This window comes from Camelus ferus, chromosome 28 (genome assembly GCF_009834535.1).
Source record: "Camelus ferus isolate YT-003-E chromosome 28, BCGSAC_Cfer_1.0, whole genome shotgun sequence".
In the NCBI taxonomy this organism is placed as follows: Eukaryota; Metazoa; Chordata; class Mammalia; order Artiodactyla; family Camelidae; genus Camelus; species Camelus ferus.
This window is the reverse complement of record NC_045723.1, coordinates 7,658,836-7,686,592: the sequence shown is the minus strand read 5'-3', so window position 1 is coordinate 7,686,592 and position 27,757 is coordinate 7,658,836. Positions and strand designations below refer to the sequence as shown.

Below are 27,757 nucleotides of genomic sequence, written 5' to 3'. Positions count from 1 at the left end.
CTACTAGTTTGACTAGGTATGAGGCCAAGTCTATTGACTTTTCTGTGCCTCACCTGCCTTACGAGTTAAATGAAGATATACGAGCACCCACAAGTAAAGTGCTTATCGCCAAGGCTGCTACACGTAACTCAATTCGCCGCCATCATCATTTCTCACTTGAACGGTGAAGGAGATGTAACAGACTCTAAGGCAGAGATTCTCAACTTTTCTGGTCTCAGAATCCCTTTACGCTCTTCAAAATTATTGAAGACCCCAAAGAGCTTTTAAAAAAATCTGTATTATGATTTTTATCATATCAATAATGTGTATTATTGATTTTTTAAATTAAAATTAAAACTGAGAACGCCTTTTAAAATAACCTATTTCCTAATAACACAAATATTTTTAAAAATAATTTCTCAAAAAAAAATTGGAAGTATGACATTGTTTTACACTTTTGTAAATAGTATCACTAATGTTTAGTTTAACTGAAGACAATTGGATTCTCTTTTTTTATGTAGTCCAAAAAATTTTTTTTAATACATTTTTATTGAAGTACAGTCAGTTTACAAGGTTGTGTCAATTTCTGGTGTACTGGATTCTCTTAGCTGCTCCTACAGTGCATCTATTGAGATGTGCTGTTTCAAGTACATAAAAAAACCCAAGCAACTCACTGATCCTCTGAAAGGATCTTGAGGACCCTGGACCAGTCTTGAGAACGGTTCCTTTAAACTTTCTTCCAGCTTTAAATCATTCATTCATTCACCCATTCAACACTATTGGATCTCAGAGACAGAAAGGGATTATGTGGTTGCCTGTCTTGAAGCATTTTAGCTGAGAAAAGAGATGAAAATTAATTAAAAATTATGTACAGCTTAAGTGAGCACAGAGGAGGAAATTACTGGTGTGCCTGAGAGGCAAGGAAGGCTTAACAGAGTGCAGGGAATTAGAATTTAGGCTTAAATAGCCTGTGTTCCCTGTAAGCAGAGGGAAGAGCACATGCAAAGGCCTAGAGGCAGAATTAAGAGTACAAGAAAGCACAGGGTACATGGGCAGAGGAAGGAAAAGTCATTATGCTGGAAAAGATTGCTGGGCCTTATACGAGAAGTTAAAGTTCACCTTCTAGATCACAGGAGGCTGGGGTCACAAGAGCTTGCTTTTCTTTTTTTAAGTCAGGTTTATTGAGGTATAATTTGTACAGAAGTAAAGTGTAATCTTTTAGGTTTACAGATCTGTAAGTTGTGACAAAGGTATACAGTAAACACTAACACAATCAAGACAGAATATTCTCATCACCTCAAAAGGTTCTCTGCAGTCCATCTCCATTCCCCACCCCCTCAGCTGCAGGAAACTACTGATCTGATTTCTGTCCCTACAGTTTAAGTTTTTACTTCATAAAATAATTACACACTCACAAGTAGTTGCAGAGCAAGCCCTTGCACACTTCTCCAAGCCCCTTCCAACGGTAACATCTTATGAAACTATAGAAAAATAGCAAAGCCAGGAAGCTGACATTCGCGCAATGCAATTAACTAGACTACAGACCTTATTCTGATTTCACCAATATTTACATGCATTAGCTCGTTTTAAGGAACACAACTGGGCCACAGCATGGAATTTGGGTCGGCAAGGCAAGAGACGGAAGGAGAACTCCAGGAAGTGCAGGGAAAGGAAAGGACTGGAGGGAGCGTTTCTGAAGAACAGAAATCATTTGATGAACAATTTGGTATGAGTGGTTAAATTACTCCTTTTTTGGGAAATGCAATCTCCTATTCAGCAGGAGAGCAAGAAGAGGGTTGTTTTAACCGAAGGGCCTGACCTCTAGTTTAATTGAGGAAATGTTTCCTCCAGGCATGAAAACCCCAAATAACCGTAATATTCCTGCTTACTCTTATTCAGACAGGAAAAAAGCCTTTTTTTTTTCAGATTCTTAATTTTCTTATTTTTGCTTGATTAAAAACAATAAAATAACTGTCAAAGATCTGATATTTCCTTCAGGTTTAGCCAGCCACCTGTACGCTCTCCTTAGCAGGATTAGTTAACCATTCCCCAAACCAAAGCAAACTAAACTTCTAGACTCATTTTTATGGAGCTCAGCAGTGTTCTTCAGCTCTCCTACCTGCTCCAGCATTTTATCTGACTATATCTATATATTTACCTGATAATGCCTTCATCTCTATAACTAATTTATTGCTAGACATCATTTATTCGTCACAAAACTATACGGGTGGTGGTGTCTTCACTTTTACAGCCCAAGAAATTGCGAGTCCTAAGAGTTTGGTATCCTGATCACACACGCAGTACTGTAAAATGTTACAAAGGCTCCAGCGCAGGGAAGCATTCAGTCGGTGTTAGCCAGCCTTGTTTGAAGCCCTATTCTCCCTGTTCCCCAAAACCCCAATTACAGCCCAGGTGAAACACTTTCTTCGATATCTGTGCTGGGCTGAATTTAGGCAAAAGCTTAGTAGAGGCATTGGAAATAACTCTGGTGACAAAAGTCCTCATTAAAATCCCAGTTTGTTTAAACCTTCGTTAGGCCGATACCTAGTTCATCATTAGTTACTACCAAATACAGCCCTTGGGTGGAGCTGAGTGACTTAATAGCTACTTCCTTGACTTTAAAACCAGTTTTTAATATCTTTGAAATCAAGAAGTTTCTTAAAATCAGACTTAATGAAGTATGGTAACAAACTGTGCTTTTGCTGTGTCCTGTGCTAGATATTTTATATATATTTTAGCACTTAATCCTCCAAATGCCTGTTGTTATTTTTGTTATTATTATCATCTGGAATCGCGCTCATTTTGAAGATGGGACACCCAAGGCCCAAGGAGGCGGAGTCATTTGCGGCAGATCACACTAGTAATGGTGAGTAATCCCAAAGCAAGTAGTATTTTAGAGTCCAATTTCAGTAGACTTAGTTTAGGAGTACGGTTCTAGTTTATGCAAAAAAAAAAAAAAAAATCAAAAATAAAAGCAAATTAAAACAAGAGCCAAAAAAAGAGACAAAAGAAACGGAAGCTCAGCAAGGTTAAATAACTTGTCCAAGGTTACACAGATTAGAACCAGAATCCATGGCAGATATGTCTTGACTCCCAAGTGCGACTTCTTTCCACCAGCCACGCTACCAACTAACACGTGGTAAGGAGCAGTATAAATATGTGATGAACTAATAATGCCTGAAAACAAAGTTGACAAGGAAGAGGGTAGAAATGTAAAAGAAACGGGAAAGCAGTTCACGGGTAGGAAAAAAAAGGTCGCGCGCACACACACACACACACACCCCGACAGTGTGCAGAGCAGCGCACGCAGGGTGGGCCGAGGGGCTGTAACACACTTTGCGCGGGTCCCGCCAGACACCCGGCGGGCGGGAGCGGAGTCTCGGAAGGAGCCGGTTCCCGAGCACAGCAGCCCAGCCCCGCCGCCTCCCGGCTGGCCTCCCGCGCCCACGCCCTGCCGACCGCGAATCGCTCGGCCGGGCAACACCGACGACGCCCGGAGGCCAGCCGCCGCTCCCTTCGGGGCCGCTGGCTTAAAAAGAAAGACGAACACGTGTCCCCGGCCGGTCCGCAACCTCTCCTCGGGGTCGGGGCCCGCACGGCGCGGCCCGTGCTCCGCCCGGCAGCCATGCGCCCGAGGGCAGGAGCCTCTCGGGATCGCAGCTCGCCGCCGGGAAGCCGCCGCCGCCGCCGCCGCGGTCGGCCGGGACCAGAGGGGGCGCCGACGGCCGGGGCCCGGGGCGGCCCCAGGCGGGGCTGGGGGCGGCCGGGCGCCTCTCGGGCCGCGCGGGCCGGCCGAACCGGCGAGCGGCGGGCGCCGGCGGCCGGGCATTTCCTCTTCCTCCCTGCGCGCTGCGCGGCGGCGCGGCGGCGCCCAGGCCGAAGCCGGGCTCGGGCGCCCGACCGCGACCTGCCGGCGAGCGCGGGCAAATACCGCGCCCGAGCCGCCGCCGCCGCCGCCGCTGCGCTGCCCCCGCCGCGCCCTCCGGCCGCGGGGGCTCCGGGCGGCAGGGCCCGGCGCGGGCAGCGAGAGGCGGGGCCGGCGTGCGGGCGGCGGAAGGAGGCGGAGGAGGAGGAAGAGGAGGAGGAGGAGGCGGCGGCCGGCAGCCGGGGGAGAGGGGCGGGGGGTGGGCCGGGGGAGGGGAGGAGCGGGATTTGCGGAGCGCGGCGCCGCAGCCGGGAGCCGGCGGGCCCGAGAGTGACCGAGTCACGGCGGGCGCCGGCGGAGCCGCCGCGTCGGACCCGCCTCCTGGAGGAGCTCAGCCGCGGCCAGGCCCGGCCCCATTCCCGCCCCGCGCCGCCTCCCCGCCGCCGCCGCCGCCGCCGCCGCCGCCGCCGCCGCGGGAGCGCTCCCCTGCCCACCCCGCCCCCGCGGCCGAGCCCGGGAGTCGAGTGGGAGTCGGCCGGCCGGCGCGGGCAGCGCCGGGACCCCGCAGGGGACACTGCAGCCGGAGCCCGGAGGGGCCGCGCCGCCACCGTCTGAACTAGGATGTCCCGACATGAAGGTGAGAGGAGCCCCCGCCCCCACCCCCACCGCCCGGGCCTCGGCCTACCCCGCCCGGGCCGGGCGCCGCGGAGGGCGGCCGGGGAGCGGCGGAGACTTCGGCCGAGCCCGAGGCGGGCCCGGGGCGCCGGGCCCGGGAGCGAGCGAGCGAGGGCGGGGAGCCGGGGCTCCGCCGCCGCCGCCGCCGCCACGGCCGCGGCCCTGAGCTGGGCCTGGTGCCGGAGGCGGGGCGGCCGGGCCGGCCGGAGGGTTTGCACTGTCATGGGGCGGGGGAGGGGGAGGGGAGGCGGCGGGGCCCGTTACCGGCGGGAGCCCGGCCCTCGGGACTGATACCGGCCGCCGCGGCCCTCCCGGCCGGCCCCGGAGCCTCGGGCCGCGGCGCGGCCTAGCGCTCCCGCCGTCCCGGAAGGGCCCGGCGCGGCCACCGAGTGCGGCCGCGGACGGCGGCGGGGGACCGAGGAGCCGGCCCGGGACCCGGCGGGCGCGTCCGGTCGCCGGGCGACGACGGCGAGCGCCCCTGCCTGCGGGCGACCGCACGGCGGGCGGGAAGGCTCTGCGGCCGGGGAACGGGAAGACCCCGCCGCCCGGAGCCCGCCCCGGCCTCGCGGCTAGGCCTCGGCGCGTCCCTGAGCTCGGGTAACCAAGTTCCCGGGGCGGATCCGGCCCGGCCAGGCGAGCAAACTCCCTGCTCGGTCACCCGGTCGGAGGGGGGCTCGCTCCCGGCCGGCCGTGGGCCCCTCGCCCGGCGTGCACCGTCCACCTAAACCAGGTTTTGGTCAGTGACTATGGTGAGGTCTGTTAGTGGTCAGGGGGCGTTCTGGACTCAGTTTTGCGGTTTAAAAACATGATGGGGTTACAGTTGCAAATAAGCAGACAGCTCTAGCCCTGTCCCAGGGCACAAAGAGAGAAATATTTAGGGCCGATGTAAAGGCGTTGAGCTAGTAAAAAATAAGTTAACTTCAATTTGCTGCCATATGGTTTAGAAAAGGGGGAGGGGGTTTGTTTTCTTTGTTTCACTACCACAGGTCTTTAAATAAAAAGTATAATGAGACTTGACGAAAAGTTTATCCTGGTAAGGTTACAGCAAGACTGTAGAAGTGGCTTGAAGATACCATGTACTTTTGGTGTTAAAATCCTGTATAGGTGATGTAGGCGTGGAGAAAGTTTAGTGAGTCAGATTCGTGTGAGCATCACACCGTTGGAAGGGTGTTAGGGGAACACAGGCCTTAGAATTTCGAGGTTGAAAAACTCAGGCTGATCAGAATTACATTTAGGGCAACTTTCAGGATTTGCATTACTAATTGCAATGTTGAGATTGATTCAAAGAGTGTGTTGTGTTCAAGGATTCTGTATTTTGAAAGTCACAAAACTGATAGGAAATATGCTGTGTTTTCTTCATTTACTGTGTACAAGTGTTGGACATTTTGAAGAAATAAGGTACATAGGGTCATAGATATATCTAGAGGCCATGCCTATTTTCCCATTTTTTTCTACTTAGTGGAAATATATTCCCTCTCATAATTTAAAATAAGTTGTAATTAAAGTTATAATCAAAGTTTAATTTGGGATAGTAAGGCTTATTTTAGACTGTAGTTGTGTGTATGTTGACCCCCTTTAAGACAAAATGAAAGAGATCAATGTGGCAGGCTCTTACTCATAAGAATTGGGAGAGTTAAAATGACAGAATCATAGCAATGGAGGAAAGCTGTTTGAGACCTGTTCTCCTTGCGTCAGGAAAACATCCAGGTAGCTGCAGACTGACTATTCTAGTTGAATGGTGTCCTGGAAAGATTCTTCACCCTCAGTAATCGTTTAGAGTAATTAAAATCCCACTGTGTGAGCATTCTTGAATATATCACAAGTTCTGTAACTTCAGCCCGTTTCCCCCAGTTTGGTCCTGTGGAGAGGCATGTGGTCATGAAACTTAGTTACCTTTTAGTTACTTGAATGTAACTGAACCTCAGCACATTAATAACACACCTCCTCTGGTAACTTACATAATGCCAGATGTTTCTGAAAAAGGAACATTCCTATAATATGTCAGTTGAAGACTTACAGTATTTGACAAGTGATTACTTTTTAAGGGTCTAGTTTGTGGCCTAAGGTGGGATTGGCAGTCTCATTAAGAATTACATTTGATTCATTAGCTCTCTCTTGTTTTGTGAGATTTTAGTTTAGGCTGCCAATTATTTTCATCCGTAGGGATTTCACCTATCAAAAAATGTAGCGTTGACACCCTCAGGATTGTAGTTCTTTCTCTCACCTTTCTCTTCTTTGGGCCAACTAATCCCATTTTTGTAGTGGTTATTTTTGAGCTGTTTTAAGCATCTGTCCACCTCCAAATTCTCTGTAGTTCTTGTTTACCTTTCAGTAGTGTGACCTAGAACTGTGTGTAGTAGTCTGCTAAAAGATTTGAACTGTGCTGCCTGTAATGTGCTTGCATTGTGCTTCCTTTTCAGAGCCTTCTGTATACATGCAATTTGTTACTTTGTCTTTGGGCCCATCCTGATGAGTTGCACTATGTTATATGTAACGATGTAGCTTTGGACAATACAGCCCCAACATGGACATCTGTCAAGTTTAGCGTCTACCTTGGGAAGCAGTGGACTATCTCTGAGAAATGAGATGCAGCTGGGAGCACAGAGAAATGCTCTAGCCCAGGGGTCAGCGTGCTTTTTTCTGTAAAGGGCCAGGTAGTGAATATCTTAGGCTTGGAGAGCTGTAAGGTCACTGGCGGCTGTGCCACTTAGTGTTAAAGCAACTGTAGACGACATGTAATGAATGAGCACAACTATGTTCCAATGAAAACTTCCTTTATAGAACTGACATTTGAATTTCACCTGATTTTCATGTGTTACGAATGATGATTCTCCGTTTTACCATTTGAAAATGTAAAAACCATCCTTAGCTTGCAGGCCATGCAAACACAGGAGGTGGCCAACTTTGGCCCACTTTGGCCTGCGGGCTATAATTTGCCTATTTTTGTTCTAGACTGGAGCTGGAGAGAGTTGTTGGAGCTGGAATTGAGAGAAGTCCAGAAAGGGTCCACCATGCTTGATACTCCATCATTTCCTTTGGGTAGTGGGGAGTGAGCCCTTGGACTGAACCAGTTCCTGAGGGGGTGGGAAACAGCCTTCCCCCGATCATGTCTGAGTGGAGAAGGTGGTACTCTGCCTTAACTAAGTCTCCTGCTTGCCCATTATGACTTTGCCAACCGGAATTCCAGGGCCTCTTTTAATTCACTTTGTAATGTTCTTGTCATTGTAACAAACATTTTACAGCATTAGTGCCTAGTTACGTTATGTTCACCATACCAGCACAATCTCATTCCGTGTTATACACAGTGAAACCAACTATTTTCTATTTTATTTGTAGGAGTATTTTTTAATGTTTCACTATATACTGTCTTTTAAGTGCATTTAAAATATAACTGTTACTCAGAGCTTAAAATCCATTTAATAGCTTTGCAGAGTTTTTAGAAAACATCAAATTACACAATGCTTGTTAGCTAAAATGAAATTATGAATGTTCTTGCGTGAGTTGACACCTAATTGATTACATGGAGTTAGGAATACATTTATTGCCTTAAATCATTCAACCTTTTTTCAGTCGCTACTATGTATAAGGCACTGGGCTATGTACCAGGGATACAGGGATGAATGAATGAGACACAGCTTCTCACCTTAAGTGTGGTGGGGAGGATGCTCGTGTGCAGAGCTTCTGCAGCCCAGTGTGACACATGCCTAAAGAAGGGTAAACTCGTCAATAACAAAATATACTACCAACTTTTTTTTCTTAACTACTTTTGCCCAATTTCAGAGAGAGAATCTATTGTGATTTCTAACTCTTTCTTTTCTTGAGTGCCTGCTTAGATTTTTCATGGGCTACTCTTGATTTTGGGTAAAATCATTTGAGATCTCAAATAGAGTCCTTATCTCTATGTGATTTATATTTCCCCTAGCTTTTTGAGTATTTTCATATGTAAAAATGATAGTGAATAAGTGGACAATTGATCATATTATGTTATTCTCAGAAGCATCTGATACTGTTTATTTTCAAAATGTAAGATATAAAAGCAGGTAGGCCATTACTCAAGTTTTTAAAAGTTGTACCATTTTTTTTGAAATTGTACCACTCTTGTTAGTAGATTTAAATTCTTTTCTAAAATTGCTATCTGACACTAAGAATGAACATGCAGACAATCCCAGAGTGAATTGCAATAATTTTGTTTCCAGGACTTGGAGACTGCAAAATTAGGATTGGCAATTAGCATGTGATTTTAATGTGGTACCTTTGGCCTTCCTGTGGCAAAGTGATTTCACTCCCACTATACCGATCTTTGCTATCATGTTGGATAATTTATTATATTTTATGATCTGTTAAAAGATTGTGACATTCTTAAGACTTTTTTGATTTCAATAAATCATGAATTACATTTATCTTGACTTTCAATAAAGGATAGATAACAATGTAAATAACTTCTGGGGTCTTTGATTTCATGATTTTGTATAAAGTTGATTTTGAAGCCCATTTTCCCCATATTTTGACATTTGTGTGAATGTTAAAATATAACAAAATATAACTTTCCTCTCGTTTTAAGTTGGAAATTTTGTTTGGAAGAAATTCCTTTTAGTCTTAGAATTTTAAGATGCATTAGCAGCAATCTTGTTTAAAGATTGAAAACTTTTTTATAGCGGAAAATTTGGAAACTTCTGATGTGAAATGACCAAACAGATCCCTTCATATTAGGCTTACATTTCAAAAAAGAAGTCCATGCGCTTATGAGTCATAACTTAATTTTCAAAACATCAGCTTTATAATGTCTACCATATACATTTTCTGAGGTTTGGATCTTTTTAGATTGGGGGGTTCCAAAAGTTGTTTTCAGTGAAGATTAAGGTATCATTGGATTACTCTAAAAATAGTGTGTTTTTCATTTCATTATAAATATTTCTGTGGGGCTACTTTCATGAATATGGACTCAAAGGAAACATTTCCTACCCTTCGTACTCATAAAATTTAAAAGTAGTGCTGTTCATGATTAAAATCTTTGTTAATAAAAGTTTAATCTCACATTAATTTTAGTGTTGTGCTAGGAGCCATGATGTTTTTCATTTCCTTAAAATGATAAGGCATAGTTTTTTCAGTCATTGTTGGTATTCATTAAAACTAAGGAAAGAGGTATACAGATCTGAGCATTTTTAAAATGTGGTAATTTTTTTTCTATTAGCTGTGCCTTGATTCATGTTGGAGATACTGGATAAGGCAGACAATCTCTTGAGGGAGCAGATTACCCAGATTCCACAGGAAGGGAGTGAGTGGTCAGGAAGAGGGAAGTTGTTTCGGAGATACTGGGGACAAGAGGCCGGGCAGGGTGGACATGGAGCTGGAAGGGTCTGTAGCCACAGGGAGTCAGAAACAGAAAACTCACTCTCATGCCTGATGAAGTGTCTTAAGAGCTGGATACCAGGAAGTGAAAACTCAGTGTCCTGTGAAACTGGCAAGAGATGGATTGCCTCGGTAGGCCCTTTCCAGGGTGCCGTGGCTGCCACCTTTCTCACCGCCCTCCCAGGGTGTTTGTTAACCTGTGTTTTTAGCCCTGTCTCTGGATAGCAGGAGAGCAGAGTGTGGCTCCATCCAGTTCACGTACATGGTCCGTTTATTTCTTCATGGCCACAGCACCAACCAGCAGTCCAGCAGACTTTGCCAGTAGCCACAAGGGGTATCAGGGAGGAAGTGCAGATGGATCCCTGGAAATTCATCACTGCTGTGAGAAAAAACCAACTGAAATCACAAGAGTGGGTCAGTCAAGTCGCCTTCAGCTTGGAGGGACAGACAATAAGTGGGTGAAGCCTCTTGACATCATGACTAATTAGGTTTGTACATTATCTTCTGCTGAATTGTGTGTGTGTGTGTGTGTGTGTGTGTGTGTGTGTTCCTTCTCTTGCTAGTACTCAGTGCCAGTGTCATGAACTTCACATTTTTCTCAAGTCAGAGGATCTTCATTAGGGGAATCACTTTGGAGTGCTAATTTGATGAGTTGACTGTTAGAACAGTCACAGGTATGTTCATCTGTAATTTATTTTTTGGCTTTGACTTTTGTTCTTTTTGCTTCTCTAAGACTGTCACCCTTCCCCCGCATCCAGCAATCTTCCCTCCGGTGGCACTCCTGCCTCATTCTCCAGGCATTTTTTTTTTTTTTAAATGCTGTAGTTGTTTACTTGTCTGCCTGCCCCCCAAGCTAGCTGAGGGGTGGGTGTAGTGTTACACTTACCTTTGTCCCAGCACAGCGTCTGGCCTTTGGGAGGCCCAGTGAACATTTGTGGGTGATTGTTAGAGATGTCAATAATTGTGAAAAAATGGTGAGACTGGAAAATGCTCTCTTGTGTTTTATGTGGGAGAGCTGGCTGAGAGAGAGATTGTAGGAAAGAGAACTTGGAACTTTCATAAAAGTGAGAGGGGATGAATAAACTACGCACGTACAGTGAAAATGACTTAGGGTAGCCGACTCCTAGGGGAGCAGCCTGGGACTAGTCTCCGGCTACTGCTTTGTTCTCCTTCTGGCTCTGGTTTCAGATTAACTGGCTGTGGGTTCTGCATATTAGTTGCACTGTGTGTGTGAGTTCTCTGGTTCATCCAGTCATTCATTCAGTGAGTATTTATGGACTGCCTACTCAAGTACCACTCGAAGTCATCTCCAGAGCTTGCCACCAGTTGTTGACCCTTGCTGCATGGTGATAATATTCAGTGGGTTTGAAACACATGTTTGGTAATTACATGCTTTTCTGTTGCATAGGTTGTGGCTCTTTTCCAGTGTGCTGGAATTAGTCCTTGAAGTTTATATTTTATGACAGGGTAATTAAATCATGTAAGTGTTTTAATGTTTTGGCAATATTTGCACCCTCCCCCTTTTTTTTTTAAAGCTTATTTTCACAATCACTTCTAATTCTGTCCAGTGGTACATTTCTGTCTGTAACAGTCTTACGCTTAGACTGAAAGTCTCAACACATGTCTGCATATGTAAGTGTCTTTTTGATGCTTAGGAAAGAGCTCAAGGGATTGAACATTTGCTTTTTGTATTCAGTGTGGTTTTTTGCAAAGTCCTATGGTCATTTAGCAACTGTTGGGGTGGATAACTTAGACCCTCCTTCCTCCTGTTATTCTCCCCCAGCGTTCCCCTTTGGTGTCCTCTGTGATGGTAGGGGTTTGGCAGTGCAAGCAAACTTTCTAAATCAGGACGTAAGGACATTGAAGTAAAGTGGGCAGGGATTTACATAAAGGAGTTGTTACAGATGTGTCCTTTCTTCTCTGCAAGAATGAAATACATGCCAGGAGCCTGTGGGCTGGCTGGGTGTTGGGGATTGGGTAGTTTTCATAATCAGAGATCTTACGATCATCCTTATTAACACTGTGAGGGGTTCTGACATAGTTAATTGCAGTTTGAAATGAATGTAAACTGTTCATGTGTTTGTGTAGCTACAGATATGGGTATACAAAGTGGTCACAGAGGTGGGCTAGTCTCCCCTTCTCTAGGAAAAGTGATGATTAGAGCCTCAAGTTACAGTGAGCACCTGACCCATGTGGTCCTGAATTAGGCCAGGATCAAGGATCGTCACTCTGTGTCAGACATACTGCAGATCTTCATGCTCATTCATTGCTCCATGTCATTTTTTACAAGCTTTTAAGAAATCAACCAAAGGCAGAAGAGATAGCAAATCTGCCTGCAGAACTGGGGTAGACCATCACGCTGTGCAATAGAAATCTGAATTCTCTGGTAGCCACAGTAACAAAACTAAGGAGGTGAAGTTAATTTTAATAATTTAATGCTTTAACCCAATTTATACAAAATAACATTTCAAGATGTAATCCATATACATATTGTTGATGAGATATTTTTATATTTTTTTCTTTACAATGCTATGAAAACCTAGTGTATATTTCACACTTACTTTTTATTTCAGATGCTAAATTTTCATTAAAAAATACTTGGTCTTAGCTGAGAAACACTTTAGACTCATACATTGGGGGTCTGCTAATTCATCTTTTGAACATATACTGTCTCTTTGTGGAAGTACATGTTGATGCAGTATGGCCATTTACTGAATGATCCATTCATTAATATTCTGGATTTCTACTTCTTGAATTTCTCTCCTAAGGAGCTAGATTTTACCTTAACTTTTTTGTACCTTACAGTTATTTTAAAACTGCTTTAGCTACATGTAACCATCACAGTAGAAACCCACTTTATAAACAGCTACAAATGTATATAAATTCTAATCCCTTTGTTGGCTGTTCAGATTGATGAGGTGTAAGTAATGGCTTTGGGGTGATTTTAATGTGAGTTTGGGGGGTTATTTTAAAGCCCCCTGCGTTGACAAATGTAGAATTTATAAAAATTGTTACTAGCCCTTTGCAAGTTCTGTTATGGTGAATTCATCATTTGAAGAAAGTGACCCCTAGGCTTAGTAATTAATTGTAGATGTGTTTCATTGTTGAGGCGCTAGTATCCGTCTCCAAAAGGCTCTTGGCATCTAATAGCAGAGGTGCGGGTGGTTAGGGTTCTTCTCCAAAGTAACTTTCAGGAAACTGACTGTGGAGCTGATACTCAGCTTACCGTGTCAAGGTGAGCCGCCCACTGTGACCTCTCTCTTTTACCTGTTTGACTTATTGCTTTAGCCAGTGAGAACTAGATTTGCAAGTGGAAACAGAGTGTGGGGAAGACGGTCTGTTAAAAATTAAAGCCCTAGTGTTTTTCTGTCTTCATTTTACTGGAGCAGCAGTTTCTTGGAGCAGTCAGTTTTATGGTTCCTTTTTTTCCCCCCGAAGCCTCCCTCCAGTCAGACCCCTGGAATATCAGGGATCTGTGGCTCGCTCGCTCTCTCTTTTTTTTTTTAATAGTAGAAAAATGCCAGTACTGTCGCTTCTGGGTGCTGTCACCCAGTGGTTCTCCCAGTGGTTTAGGACCAGCAGTATCAGCATCTGGGAACCTGCTAGAAATGCAGATTCTAGGGGGAGGGTGTGGGCTGAGCATGCACGAGGTCCTGGGTTCAACCCTGGTGCCTCCGTTAAAAACAAACAAACAAACCTGATTCCCCCCACCCGCCGCCAAAAACAAAAACCACCACAAAAAAGAAATGCACAGTCTTAGGCTCTGCCTTAGCGCTGCTGAATCAGAACTTCTGGGTTTAACGCGCTCCTGCCAGTTAAAGCCAGAGGCATCTTTTGTGTGAGGTGGCCATTGCTGGTGACAGGTGCGCAGTGGCTGTGACACTTTGCAGGGTGCGGCACTAACCCAGTGGGAATGGAGCCAATGACCTCGGTCTCATTCTTCTTGAACATCGCGCTGTTGTCACCTGAGGATGGAAGAGGAGCGTAGCTCCCCACTCCAGGCTAGGTCTTTTTACTTATTTACTCAACACATACTTAATGAATGTGTGCTTGGGGCCAGGCACTATTCTGGCCACAGGGAAACCACAGTAAACAAAACGGAGACGCCTCCTGTCCCCCTGACACTCACACTGTTAGAAGGAACATGCTGGGGGTGCTTGGCCTGGGGCCAGTCCGGGCCCCCTGCCTGTTTTGGTAAATCAAGCTGTATTATCTCCTCACTTCCATGTTGCCTGAGCTGCTTTGGGCAACAGCGGGGAGCTGTGTGGTGGGGGCAGAGGAAGCTGAGCTGCTCACTGTGTGGCTCTTGATGGGAAGGGTTCGTGGATCCCTGGGAAAGGCTGGAGAAGAGTAACTAGGGAATGGAGTGCTGGGAGGAGGTGACGGGCAGTGTGAGGAGCCACACGGCAGGCTAAGGGGGCAGAGAACAGGGCCTGCTTCAGGCACGTGGTCAGGCAGGGCCTTTGCGAAGACGGAACATGAGAAGAATAAAGCTTGCATTAAGTGAAATGAAGGCTGTGTCGAGAGGGTTCAGCAGCTGCAGAGGCGCTGCCCCTTGCAGTGTGCTGGGACCGGCAGCGAGGCCGCCGTGGCTGGAGGACAGTGACGGGGGGGGAGGGGGGCGGGGAGGCGGGAAATGGAGTCGGCGTGGCCGGGCCCGATCCCGCCTGCCCCCGCGTCCTGGGCGGCGGCGAGGCCTGTCTCCCCGTGGGCGCTCTGAGAAGTGCGCTTTAGCGGCCCTTCTTCCGGAGCGGGGTCTTTTTGGTAAACATGGCGGAAACGAAGCACCTAACGTGGCGCGACCCAGCGCTTCCGAGAAACGTTTCTTTACAGACCCCCCCCCCCCCCCGTCACTCTGGGGATGTCCACCAAGCGAGAGGACGGGAGGGGCGGGGTGCGGAGCCCGGAGAACCTGGCCGTGCTGGGGGGAGGGGCTGGGCGGCACCAGGGAGACGGGCGCTTCTGGACACGGGACTCCGCGTGTCAGTTCTGACCTGCGGCGCTGCAGGAAGGATGCTGATGCCTCTCTGGCCTCGTTCCCAGGGTTGTGGAGGCTGATACCAGAGCGTGCAGGAATGCTTTCTAAGTTAGATAAAGCCCTGCACAACTGTAAAGTGATAGTATTTTTATTGCGGGAGATAAGATTGGAGCAAGGTAGACGGGAGGATTTCGATTGCCGCCCTAAGGTCAGTCTTTTCCCTTTTCCATACAGATTATGGCATGGAATAGGGAGCGGTGCACCAAAAGTTCTAAGCAGAAAAAGAACATGATGGAAAGTGGTGTGTTTTATGAAGATTAGTGTGTGCTGTGTGTGGGACAGACTGGTGCCTGTGGCAGGGACCAGTTAGAGGCTCTTTGGTACAGCCTGAAGTTAAAAGGACCTGGACTAGCCACTGACAGTGGGAACAAAAAGAGGAAAGATGACTTGAGATGAAGTCTCACTGCAGGAGAGCAGGGACTGACGTGTAACTTCAGGCCCAGCAGCCACGGTGCTGGGAGGGGAGCAGGTTCTTCTGGCGAACAGGGGAGACAGGAAGGGAGAGATGGGCAAAGGTGGGCAGAGAGCAATCCCCAGCATTTGACATGGCGAGGGTGAAGTGACGGCGGGCCACTAGGCAGAAATCAGGAGTTGAGAAAGACCATGTTAGGGCGTCAGAAAGTGGCGTCTCGGCTAGAAAAAAGAATTTTAATTTTGTAGCCCCCTACACTGAAACCTGAGTGTTTCTAAGGGAGAAGCTTCTAGAGAAGGAAGGACCAGGGAGCCCAGACGAGAGCCAGGACTGTGATGTGACGTGGAAGCCGCAGAGACCGGTTCCTGCCCAGCCATCATCTCTAATAGCGCTTGTCATGCGAGTACTGACTTAAAACTCCTTCAGGTGTAGGCTTTGCATAGGGGTGAGAGGTGGGAGGGGGAGAAACTCCCACTAACCAAGCATCTGCCTTACTGACAGTGCCGTTTACTGAGTGCGTGCTGCCTGCGAGGCACCGTGCTCGGCATTTCACAGGGACCAAACCGTTTAATTCTCAGGGCAGTCCTGTGAGGTATGTATATTATCCCAGTTCTGCAGATGAGGAAACGGAGACGTTAACTACGTTGCCCGGGGTCACACAGGCCTGGTTCTCAGCATTAAGCTGTGCTCTGTACTGTGCACTTTATGGACTGGCTCCTGCAGCAAAGACCTCACTTAAAAGGCCTTGTAAAATTTCAGAACAACCCAGTGGGATACATTAGCCTGTTGTACAAATGAGGAATTTGAGTCTCAGAGGTTAACTTGTTTGTCCTGGGTCATGCAGACAGTAAGTGGTAAAGCCAGACTTTGAACCAAGTTTTGTCAGAAACCAAAGTCCGTGATCATTTATGTTTCCTCCAGAGCTTTGTGCACTTTTCTGTACAGGCCGAGAGCAGGTGTGGCTTTGTGGGCCACGTGTTCTCAGCTGCAGTTACTCCTGCCGACTGCCGTGGTGTGAGAGGAGCCATAAGACTAAACAGAAACAGATGAGCATGGCTCTCACCCCGTCCGTCTTTATTTGTGGACACTGAAATTTGAATTTCACGTAACTTTCAGGCATCTCTGAAATATTATTCTTCTTAAAAATTTCTTTTGTAAACCTTTCAAAATGTGAAAACTATTCTTAGCACGCAGGCTGTACAAAAACAGGTGGTGAGCCAGATTTGGCCCATGGGCCATGGTTTGCTGACTCCTGCTTTAATCCATTTATTTAATAAATATGTATTCAATGCCTTCTCTTTATGGAGACACTGTGTTGGGCACTGGGGACAAAAAACCAATGGGAGTTCCAGCCTTCGAGGAGGAGACAGATAATTATAATACAACGTAGTGTGAACTATAATAAACTGATACTCACGTGGTGTCGAGAAAGAATAGATACGGGAGGCTTCTCAGTTTCGTGGACAAACTCATGAAGGCCTCCCAAAAGAAGTCATGTATTTAAGCTGCATGTGATGCTGGGGAGAGTATCCTCATGGAAAGACACATGAGCAGAAAGAGTTTTCCTTTGAGGGGGATTAAGAAGACGAGGAGACTGATCATTAAGCCCTTGGGAACACTGAACATTTAAGGAACAGGAGACTGGCTGAAGGGAGTCACCTGGAGAGTAGGAGAACCAGGAGAGAGCGCTGTCATTGATACTGAGCAAGGTGGTTTTCTGGAAGGAGGACGTGCTCAGTGTTGCTGCAGAAAGGTCAGGAAGACAAGGAATGAAGTGCTCTTTGGCTGGGACTGCTGGAGCGGGGAAGGTTGTGAACATCAGTGAGCGCTGTCAGGCACAGGCTGGAGCCCAGACTGCAGTGTGTTCAGCCCTGAAGGAGCAGAAGTTAGGCGCGCTACCGAAGGCGTGGCTGAGACAGGGAGGGGACATGGCTGCAGCTAGAAGGCAGATACCAGCGACTGGCACTGGAGCCTGGGAAGGTCACTCGTTCAGGAGATACTGTGCAGACTTGGTTGTTGAGATGGGGGTAGAGTAATGAGAGACAAGGGTGGGGGTTCTCGTTGTAGACCTTGTGTTTTAATGGGGAGGGGCTCAGAAAAGAAACATAACTTTGGTTGGTGGTAAATACTCTGATGGAAATAAAGCAGAGTGAGGGATTGAGGATTGACTGATGGGAGCTGAATGCGTGGTCTCTGTGTTTATTTATAAAAGATTGGTCAAGAAAGCCTTTCGGAAGAGGTGACCCCTCTCTGAAGCAGGGGCTTCAGATGTAGAAGCCCTGGGGTTAGAGTGCAGTGGGCCATGTGCGGCGCAGGGTAGGTGGAGCTGGCCTGGCACGGGGTAGTGGGGAAGAAGAGGTGGGGAGCACTGGTCCAGGTTGGGTGGGTGCAGTGGGTGATGGCGGGGCCTTGGGGTTTCATCCTTCGAGCGTGTAGCCAGCAGGACTTCGTGGTGTGGTGCAGGCGAGCTGAGTGGGTGAGGGGAGAGCCATTTACTGAGGTGCGGAGCGAGGAGCATTTTTGGAGGCGGAATCCGAGAGCTCTGTTTCAGACCTCCTGGGTAAGAGACATCAGTTAGATGCTCAAGCAGAGATGTGTGATGACTAAACTGGACCTTAGTTGGTTGAGTGAGTGTGAACAAATACACACTCAGCAACAGCATAGGGATCTTAAAGTTGAGACATGATGTGATTCTGCTGCCCTTCTTTCTAGTTTATTGCGGCTTGAGTCCCCAACTCTTCTACTAGGTAGATGTCTGTCTAGAGGCCTGTGACCCTTGTTTTCCCCCAGAGTAGCAGGAAAGAGGCAGCGCAGAGGCGGCGCGCCCAGGGTGTCTCCTGTGTTGCAGTGCTGCGGGCCCAGCCAGGAGAGCTCGCTGTGGGAGCTGGGCCAGGCTGGCAGCTGGATAATGAATTGGTTTATTTTAGTTCTATTCTCTCCAATAAAATCAAGAGAAGATAGAATAATAGACCTTTTGGTCCAGATGGAAACCAGCGTTCTCTTCTTTCCAAATGAAATTGCCGTTTAGAAGGCTGAGTCATGTTACCTGGGATCACAGTCAGGACTCGAATTCGGATCCCTTGACTCTTATTCCAAGCTCATTTCCCACTGGGTTTGCTGCTGGAGTGAAGTGACCCAATGCTGTAGGCTCAGAGAGAGTTTATTAGCTTCTATATTCTCTGAGGCTAGACTTCTTCAGTGGATAAAATTTTCTGTTTACTCAGTTTTTTTCTGAGATGCTGAATAGTAAATTTATCAGTGGGACTTTGGAGCCAGACTGCCTGAGTTCAGACCCCAACTTGGTCACTCACTCTACTGTGACCTTGGGTAAGTTGTTTGTCTCTCTGTGTATCATTTCACGAGGTGGGCATAGTGCTTAGGGTGGTTGTATTTGGTGGCTGTTACATATAAAATGTTTAGAATAGCGCTTGGCATATAATAAGCACTCATTGTTTGAGCCATCTTCTTCATTTTCATCTTGGATATAGAAAACAGTTGTCTACCATCCTTCTAAATTCTGTGCCTATAATTCGTGTGCTAACATTACATACAGTATGTAAGGCAAGTAAGATAAGATAAGGTATATAAGGTAAGATGTAGTCCCTGCCTTCAAGGAATTTGTATATAATGGGGAAAGAAGTATCAAAATACAGGAGGTACTAAAAGGCTAACCTACTTAAAATTATAGGACAGTGAAAGCTATGAGTATTCTCTTTTCTGCCATTCTGTGAAGCTAAGTGTTCAGATGAAGGCAAAGGGCCTGAGGAGAAGAGGTCTGAGCAAGTTGTGGACAAGGGACTTGCCTGGCTGGAGTAGAAGCAGATAGACATTCAAGACCAGTGACATGGGCAGAGAAGAATCTGGAATAAGAAAGCCAAGACAAGAAAACCCAAGGGAGAAGTTGTGAACAGTGAAAAGAACAGTTTTGCTGGGAAAAAGGCCCATGAAAGACGGTCGTGATCAGGATCCACTGAGCACATATCAGAAGCAGGCGCACCCAGCTTACCTCTTTCCCGACTGGGCTTCTAAGCTGGTGTATCAGAGCATCGCCATAGACAGTGTCTTTCCTTCACTGGGGCGTATCAGAGACTGTCATTGTCCTCGTGGACAGGATAGCTGTATTGATGATGACGTCAGAGGAATTCATCGCCAACTGAGTAGCTCACAGAGTGTTGACTCATGGGTTAGTGGCAATCTAGAGTAAAGAGAGGACTAAGGATGTGATTCTGTATTTTTTTTTTCTGTTCTAAGATTTTTTTTTTTAATTGACTGAGATTAACGCATAGGTAATATATTCCTCTGTTCTGTTGCTCAGTTTCTGCACATCAGCATTTTGTCATTTTTATATCAGTTTCCTGCCCCCTTCCTTTTGGGGGCTTTAAACATTTTTAAAGCAAATCCCAGACCTGCGTATTATTTTACCCATAAATATTTCAGTATTCATCTCTAGCTGATACATGTGTGCCACAGTCTCATCAGCACACCTCACAAAATTAAAGGTAATTCTTTAGTACTAATACCCAGTTCACATTCAGTTTTCCCAGTTGTCTCAGAAATGTCTTTTTAAAGTTTGTTGAAATCAGGGTCTGAACAAGAGCCATATAATTACATTTGGTTGTTATGTCCTTTAAAATCTCTATTAATAGCAGCCCTCCCTACCTTTGAAAATGCTATTTATTTGTTGAAGAAGCTGGATCTTTTCTTTGATAGTATTTCGTACATTCTGGTTTGCATTTTTATGATGCCATTTTAGCATATTCTTTCATTCCCCATATTTCTTTTAAGTGGTAATAAGTTCTAGAGGGTTGATTCAGATGTTTGTTTCATAGACTGTTTCATAGGTGCTGAATATTTCATAATGCTTTCCATTATATCACATTGAGAAACCTATAATGACTGGTTGTCTCAGGGGGTTCAAACTGTCAGCTGTCCCTCCATTGGCAGTTACTGATGTAAGCTACCTGGATCTGTTTCTTAGTGGTTGCAAGATGTTGGTTTTTCCATGTTTATTTTTCCTGTGTTTATTAGAGGAAATACAGAAGAGGTTAGATACTTGTACCTGTATAAGACTCACTGTGAATGTGATAGCTGCAAATGCAAATCCATTACAGACGTGTTGTGTTGGGCAGTCTACCTTAAACATTGTTGCCATTAGTGCTGTTTCTTTTGAACAACTCCTTGTGTCAAATTTTAAACAATTTATCCAAACAATTATATTACAGGTGATTTCAGAGTGTGTTAAAATCTTACAAAAGATACTTAGTATCTGTGTGTAAAATTGAGTTAGCTTCTAAGTTCAGATAATTATAAACAGGTTTTTCTGTTGGGACCTTTGAAAGCTATGTGAAAGTTGGAACAGATCTTCACTGTATAGTATTGTCCGTCACACTGCAGATTTCTAGAATCCCTGGCACTGACCTCCCAGATGCCAGGGTGACACTCAGATTTTCAATGGCCCCCTCAGAAGTAGCGTCACGCTGTTCACGAAAGACTAGTGGAGTGAACATATTATTTAGGCAGGAAATCAAATAACCACTATAAATAAACGTTTGAAAATAAAAACCATCTTTTTTCCCCTAATATTACTTCTTACCTAGAAAAACCTGAAACTTTAAAAAAAAATTATTAGGATTATTGGGATGATTTAGTAAGTGGCTTGGTGTATAATACCTGGAAGTGGGAATTGCTGGGTCACAGGGTAGCTGTGCAACTTAGTTTTCATTTAAAAATTTTTGTTATACTCACTTTTTTTCCCTCACAGAATTTCTTGTTTCTTCCTGATTTTTACCCATCTTAAGGGTATTAAAGCCTTGCTTATGTCGTAGGACTTTTCCCCCAGTTGTATTTGCCTTGTTTATGATGTCTTGGCTCCCCCAAAGATTTTCACTTTTATTGTAGAGATGGCTCTGCCTTTCCTTTATGCCTTCTGGATTTCATCATGCCTAAAAAGGCTACTTTTTTTGCCTTTTGCCATGTCCACAGTTCTTTTGTTTATTTGCTTTTAAGACAGAAAAGGTAAAAAGAAAAAAGAGAGTGACTTGAAGGCATACATATGCGGAGTAGGGAAGTGCGAACACCTCCTTGGGAGAGAGGAGGAGGGCATGGAGGTGGGGAATAGACCCCAGAGTAGGGCTGAGAGCCCCAGAGGAGGGGACCTTTGCGGAGCAAGCAGCCAAACGCGAGGGACCTCGTAGGCGAATTCCTGGCCACCGATCTGTTCCGCTACTGGGGGCCACTTTAACAGCGACCTGCAAGCTTATTAATAGCCTTGCCTTATAGTCAGAAATACATCTTCACAGTGCCAGAAAACACATCTAAAGTGGAAACAGAAGTTTCATGAAGCAATACCCTATTTGCAGTGCACTCTCAAAGTTTTCAGTTCTGTTCTGTTCTCAAGAAATTCTGATTAAGATCCACTGAATTAATGATTCTCAACTCTGTCAGGCCTAGTGTCTCAGTTTATTTCTACAACACTATTTTATGACTTGATTATCCTGAAGTAAAGTTAGTAGATAGGTCATCAACTGCCTTCGATGTTACAGTGAAGTAGTTGAGTACCTGTATCTACTCACAGTAAATACCTTTGGATTTAAAAGGAATAGGATCGGAAGATAGATCTTATAAAAGCTACAGGAAAATAGAAGAGCTGAGACATATGTAGATACTAGAATAAAAGCTGTTAGGCCAGTAAAATGGACAACCTAGAAGAAATGGACAAATTCTTAGGAAGATACAGTCTCCCAGGACTGAACCAGGAAGAAGTAGGACATGTGAAGAGACCAGTTACCAGCACTGAAATTGAATCAGGGATCAAAACACTCTCAACAAACTAAACTCCAGGACCAGGTGGCTTCACAGGTGAATTCTACCAAACATTTAGAGAAGACCCAACACCTAGCCTTCTGCGATTACTCCCAAAAATTACAGGCCAATATCACTTACGAACTTACATGCAAAAATCAACAAAATACTAGCAGACTGACTCCAGCAATACATTAGAAGGATCGTGTACCATGATCAGGTGGGATTTATCCCAAGGATGCAAGGATTTTTCAATATCCACAAATCAACCAATGTGATACACCACAGTAACAGATTGAAGAATGAAAACCATATGGTCATCTCAATCGATTTAGAAAAAGCTTTTGATAAAATTCAACATCCATTTATGATAAAAACTCTCCATCAACTGGGCATAGAGAGGACATACCTCAACCTAATAAAGGCCACATATGACAAACCCACAGTTAAAATCATACTCATTGGTGAAAAGCTGAAAGCATTTCCTCTAAGATCAGGAACAAGGCAAGGATGCCCACTCCTGCCACTTTCATTCAACACAGTTTTGGAAGTCCTAGCCACAGCAATCAGAGAAGAAAAAGAAATAAAAAGAATCCAATAAAATCCAATAAAAAGAAGAAGTAAAACTGTGTCTGCAGATGACGTGGTACTATACATAAAAAAATCCTAAAAACACTACCAGAAAACTGCGGGAGCTTATTAATGAATTTGGTAAAGTAGCAGGATAAAAAATTAATACGTAGGAGTCTAGCATATCTGTGCCTTACAACAGAATATCAGAAAAAGAAATCCAGGAAGCGATTCCATTGACCATTGGATCAAAAAGAAGAAAATACCTAGGAATAAACCTCCCCAAGGAGGCCGAAGACCTGTGCTCCTAAAACTATTAAGATGCTGATGAAAGAAATTGAAGATGATATAGATGGAAAGATGTACCATGTTCTTAGATTAGAAGGATCAATAGTGTTAAAATGGCCATACTACCCAAGGCAGTCTACAAATTCAGTGCAATCCCTATCAAATTACCAGTGGCATTTCCCACAGAACTGGAACAAAATTTTTTTAAAATTTCTGTGGAAGCACAGAAGACCCCAGATAGCCAAAGCAATCTTGAAAAAGAAGAACCAAGCTGGAGAAATCATGCCCCCTGACTTCAGGTTACACTACAAGGCTAAAATAATCAAAACAGTATGGTACCGGCACAAAGACAGACACAGAACATGAAATTAGAACATTCTCTAACACCATATACAAAAATAAACTCCATGTGGTTTAAAGATCTAAATGTAAGCCCAAAAGAATAAAAATAAAATAAAATAAAATAAAATAAATGTAAGCCCAGATACTCTAAACCTCCGAGAGGAAAAACATAGGCAGAACACTCTTTGACAAAAATCACCAATAATTTTTTAAATCTGTCTCCTAAAGTAGTGGAAATAAAGGCAAAAATAAACAAATGAGACCCAATTAAACTTAATGGCTTTTGCACAGCTAGGGAAACCATAAATAAAACAAAAAGACAATCTATGGAATGGGAGAAAATATTTGCAAATGATGTGACCAACAAAATGCATTTCAAAAAATATACAAAGAGCTCTTATAGCTTAATGTCAAAAAACAAACAAACAAACAACCCAATCAAAAAATGGACAGAAGGGAGTAGGGTATAGCTCAAGTGGTAGAGTGCATGCTTGGCATGTATGAGGTCCTGGGTTCAATCCCCAGTACCTCCTCCAAGAATAAATAAATAATCTAATTACCGCCCCCCCCCATAGAAGACCTAAATAGACATTGCTCCAGAGAAGACATACAGGTGGCCAACATGCGCATGAAAAGATGTTCAACATCACTAATCATTAGAGAAATGAAAATCAAAACTACAATGAGGTATCACCTCATACCAGTCAGAATGGTCATCATCAAAAAGCCTACAAATAATAAATGCTGTAGAGGGTGTGGAGAAAAGGGAACCCTCCTGCACTGCTGGTGGTAATGTAAATTGGTGCAGCCGCAATGGAAAATAGTATGGAGAGGCCTTAAAAAAATTAAGAGTAGAGTTCCTATATAATCTAGCCATTCCACTCCTGGGCATATATCCAGAGAAAATGCTAATTCTGGGTTATAAATAAGTTCATTTGTATATATTGTTTAGATTCCACATATTAAATGATATCACATGGTATCTGTCTTTCTCTGTGTGACTGACTTCACTTAATATGATAATCTCTAGGTTCATCCACGTTGCTGCAAATGGCATTATTTCATTCTTCTTTATGCTGGAGTGGTATCCCATTGTGCGTATATACCACAACTTGTTTATCCAGTCATCTGCCAATGGACATTTAGGTTGCTTCCATGTCCTGGCTATTGTAAATAGTGCTGCTATTAACACTGGGGTGCATGTATCTTTTCAAATTAGCATAGACCCCCAGTAATTGCAATGACCAAAAAATAATCTCCATCGATCCCCTTAGAATGGCACTCCTAGCTGAGAGCTACTGTGACTAACCTGATTATACTGAGCCATGAGCTGTAGTTTGAAAAACACTTCGGGATCCTCCTTAAGACTAGTAGAAAAATCGTTTGTAACATTATTGCAAATATAAGATTGTTACTTCCCTAGTGTGGAGGGACCTTTCAGTTGGCTTTATTCTTTACATTCTGGTATTACAGACTCAGAAAAGATGTAGCAAGTATGTAACTGTATGAGGAAGCTAAGGAAAATGTTAGCATAGGATGAAGGCCTTGAGTCAGTCTTACATGCTGGCTGAGGGTGTTGCCTAAGCTAGAACTCCTGCAGAATGAGACCAAATGAATTTTTTGGAGGAGGACTGATAGGTCGATCTTACCTTAGGAAGGAGCCAGTGTGATTCATAAGATCATTATACTTATCTTTCATTTTACTGGTCATGCCTGAATCTTCTGCTCTAAGATTTTCCTGGGCCTTTCTTGAATTAGGCCTTTGTATGAATGGCACTGACATTTTTGGAGGGCTTTAGACACACTTCATTTTTATTACCAGGGATGTGTTTGAATGATACTTCCTTTTCAGTAATGCCTATTCATATATCATTTCCCATTTTTCTTGTTTTGTTTTTCCTGTCGGTCTTTTTCTTAATCTTTAAGAACCTATTGTTTGTTGTATATGTTGCAAGTATTCCTCTCCATTTGTTGTCATTTGACTTTTTTGTGTATCTTGCCAATATTAAAGTTTTATACTTGCCTATTATCAAATTTACATTGTGCTTCTTGCCCTATTTATGGTTTCAAGTTCCCTGTGTTGCTTAGAAAGTTCTCACACTCTAAGAGGTAATAAAAGTATCCTCTTATAGTTTCTCTTAAGAAGTTTATAGCTTTTTAAAAAACTTTAAAAATTAAAAAAAAATTTTGAGTGGGGAGAGGGAATTAGGTTTATTTATTTATTTTTAATGGAAGTACTAAGAATTGTACCCAGGACCTCATGCGTGCTGAGCCTGCACTCTGCCACTGAGCTATACCCCCCCAAGAAGTTTATAGCTTTTTTTTAAAAAAAATCTAAACGTATTTGACATTTTTAAGATATATGTCAGTCAGTCCTTTCCTTTGAGAATGGAATTTTTATGTATGTGTGAGAAATGTGTCATGCATTCCAAACAGTATGCAAGATGTCTATATTAAGTAAAAAGATAATAAAACAGAGGACCTTGTATCCATCTATATTAAAATATAGACCACCTCACAGACATGTCCATAACCACTGCCTGGACCTTTGTCTGGGTCATCCTCTTCCCTTTCTCTATAGTTCTACACCTTAAAAGTCTCTTCCCATCTAAGCAGCACATTGTTCAGCTATGAAGCCTCGGGTAGCAAGCTCAAAGCTCTGTGTGTGAGGAAAGGACGGTTTGTACTATTGGATGCAAGCTCCTAGGAGAGGAGAAGCTGAACAAAGTCAGCTCTCAGCCTCCCTGGGAGTTCCCAGGGGTCCTTTGGAGAAGTCATGGGGAACCTTGAAAGGTCAGGGCTGCCACAGAGTGAAGATTTGGCTGGGCCTTCGAGTGGACCAGGGTGAATGTCCAGCAGAGATGTGGTCAGATCACTGTACCCCCCCCCCCAACTCCCAGGAGCAGGTCAGAGCAGAACACTTGTGGGGTGAAATGAGGGTCCTCAGCTGAACCTCCTTCCTGGAGGGGAGAGCATGAATTGTATCAGCCAAGTCCAGACAAGCAGCTGATCCTGGGTCAGACTCCCCGGGCATCACTGTGTGCTCAGGTCGAAAGAAAAAGTATGTAAGTGTGTGTGTGTGTGTGTGTGTGTGTGCGCGCGTGTGTGTAGTTGATTCCTGTTATTCTTGGTAGTTGTGTTCTATAAAGTTGCCGTGAACACTGAATTAGCAAACACTGAGCCAGTGATACTAGGGGACATACAGGGCTAGGTTCGTGCGAGCCTCTGGTCACACTTCCATCAACAGATCAGTACGTAACCTTGTTTTCTGTGTGTTTCTATTGAAAGACACCTTATTTAATATACCCGTTGGCTCGTAAGCATAGAACTCACAGCCAACAGCGCTGGAGCTCACGCCTGAACAGAGTTTATCCAACACATGCTTTCTCCATAAGACACATCACAGCCTTGTGGTGCATGTGAACACCAGACGGCACTTCAGCACTACACTTAAGGCCTTTTTTAAAGAGTGAAGTCACCTACGAACAGTACAAAAAGCTGAAAAACATGACAGTACATAGACCCTGAAAAGGATACTTGCTTATAAGATGAACTGAAACAAGAAGGCAGAGGGGCCACTTGTCTTAGTCCAGCTGGAATGTACACAGCGGGCGCCTCAGATGTGCGTGAGTGACCGTGAAAAAGCTCTGCAAGTGTTGCTGTGTTTGCATGTTGATATATATACACACACGAAACAGGGAAATCATGCCAGGATGTTAGCAATCAGGATCGTAACTCGGGTAGTGACTAGAAGGGGCGTGAGGGAGATGTTCAGAGTTCTGTTAATGTTCTGTTGCTTGATCTGGGTGAGTTTTTGTTTGCTTGTTTGTTTTTTCATTTTTTAACAACTGAAGTATAGTCAATTTACAGTGTTGTGTAAAGGTGGCTTTTTAATGCAGGTGCTGGGGGTTGAACCTAGGACTTCACGCATGCCAAGCATGCGCTCTCCCACTGAGCTCTTCCTGCCCCCCACATCTGGGTGTTTATGATTTGTGCACTTTTCTCTTTTTTTGTTTTGTTTTCTTTCTGTGTGTGTGTGTGATTTCTTTCTTTCTTTCTTTCTTTCTTTCTTTCTTTCTTTCTTTCTTTCTTTCTTTCTTCTTTCTTTCTTTCTTTCTTTCTTCCTTTCTTCCTTTCTTCCTTTCTTCCTTTCTTCCTTTCTTCCTTTCTTCCTTTCCTTTCTTTCCTTTCTTTCCTTTCTTTCCTTTCTTTCCTTTCTTTCTTATAATCTTTTAAAATTGAAGTACAGTCAGTTACGATGTATCTCTCTCTGGTGTCCAGCCCAGTATCCCCGTCATGCATGCACATGATTTGTGTATTTTTCTAAATGATGTTACACTTCAGTAAACAACGTAATGCAGACAGTACTGTGGCCTCAGGGTCTGGGTCATGACCGCTCGGTGTGTATGGATGGCTCTTGAGTGTCACTGCTCCAGGG

At 44.7% G+C, this 27,757-nt stretch overlaps 1 protein-coding gene across 2 annotated transcripts in view; it reads left to right on the top strand.

Annotated features, from left to right (window-relative positions):
• Positions 1 to 4,149: 4,149 nt before the first annotated feature.
• KCMF1 (potassium channel modulatory factor 1) overlaps positions 4,150 to 27,757 on the top strand; it is a 66,262-nt gene continuing 42,654 nt past the window's right edge. The window contains exon 1 of one of the 2 annotated variants that reach the window (XM_032469783.1): positions 4,150 to 4,481. In XM_032469783.1, the coding sequence (XP_032325674.1) occupies positions 4,466 to 4,481 (16 nt within the window). In that variant the 5' untranslated portion in view covers positions 4,150 to 4,465. Of the gene's footprint in view, positions 4,482 to 10,203; positions 10,357 to 27,757 lie in introns of those variants that run through there. The other variant, XM_032469784.1, reaches the window with a different exon arrangement.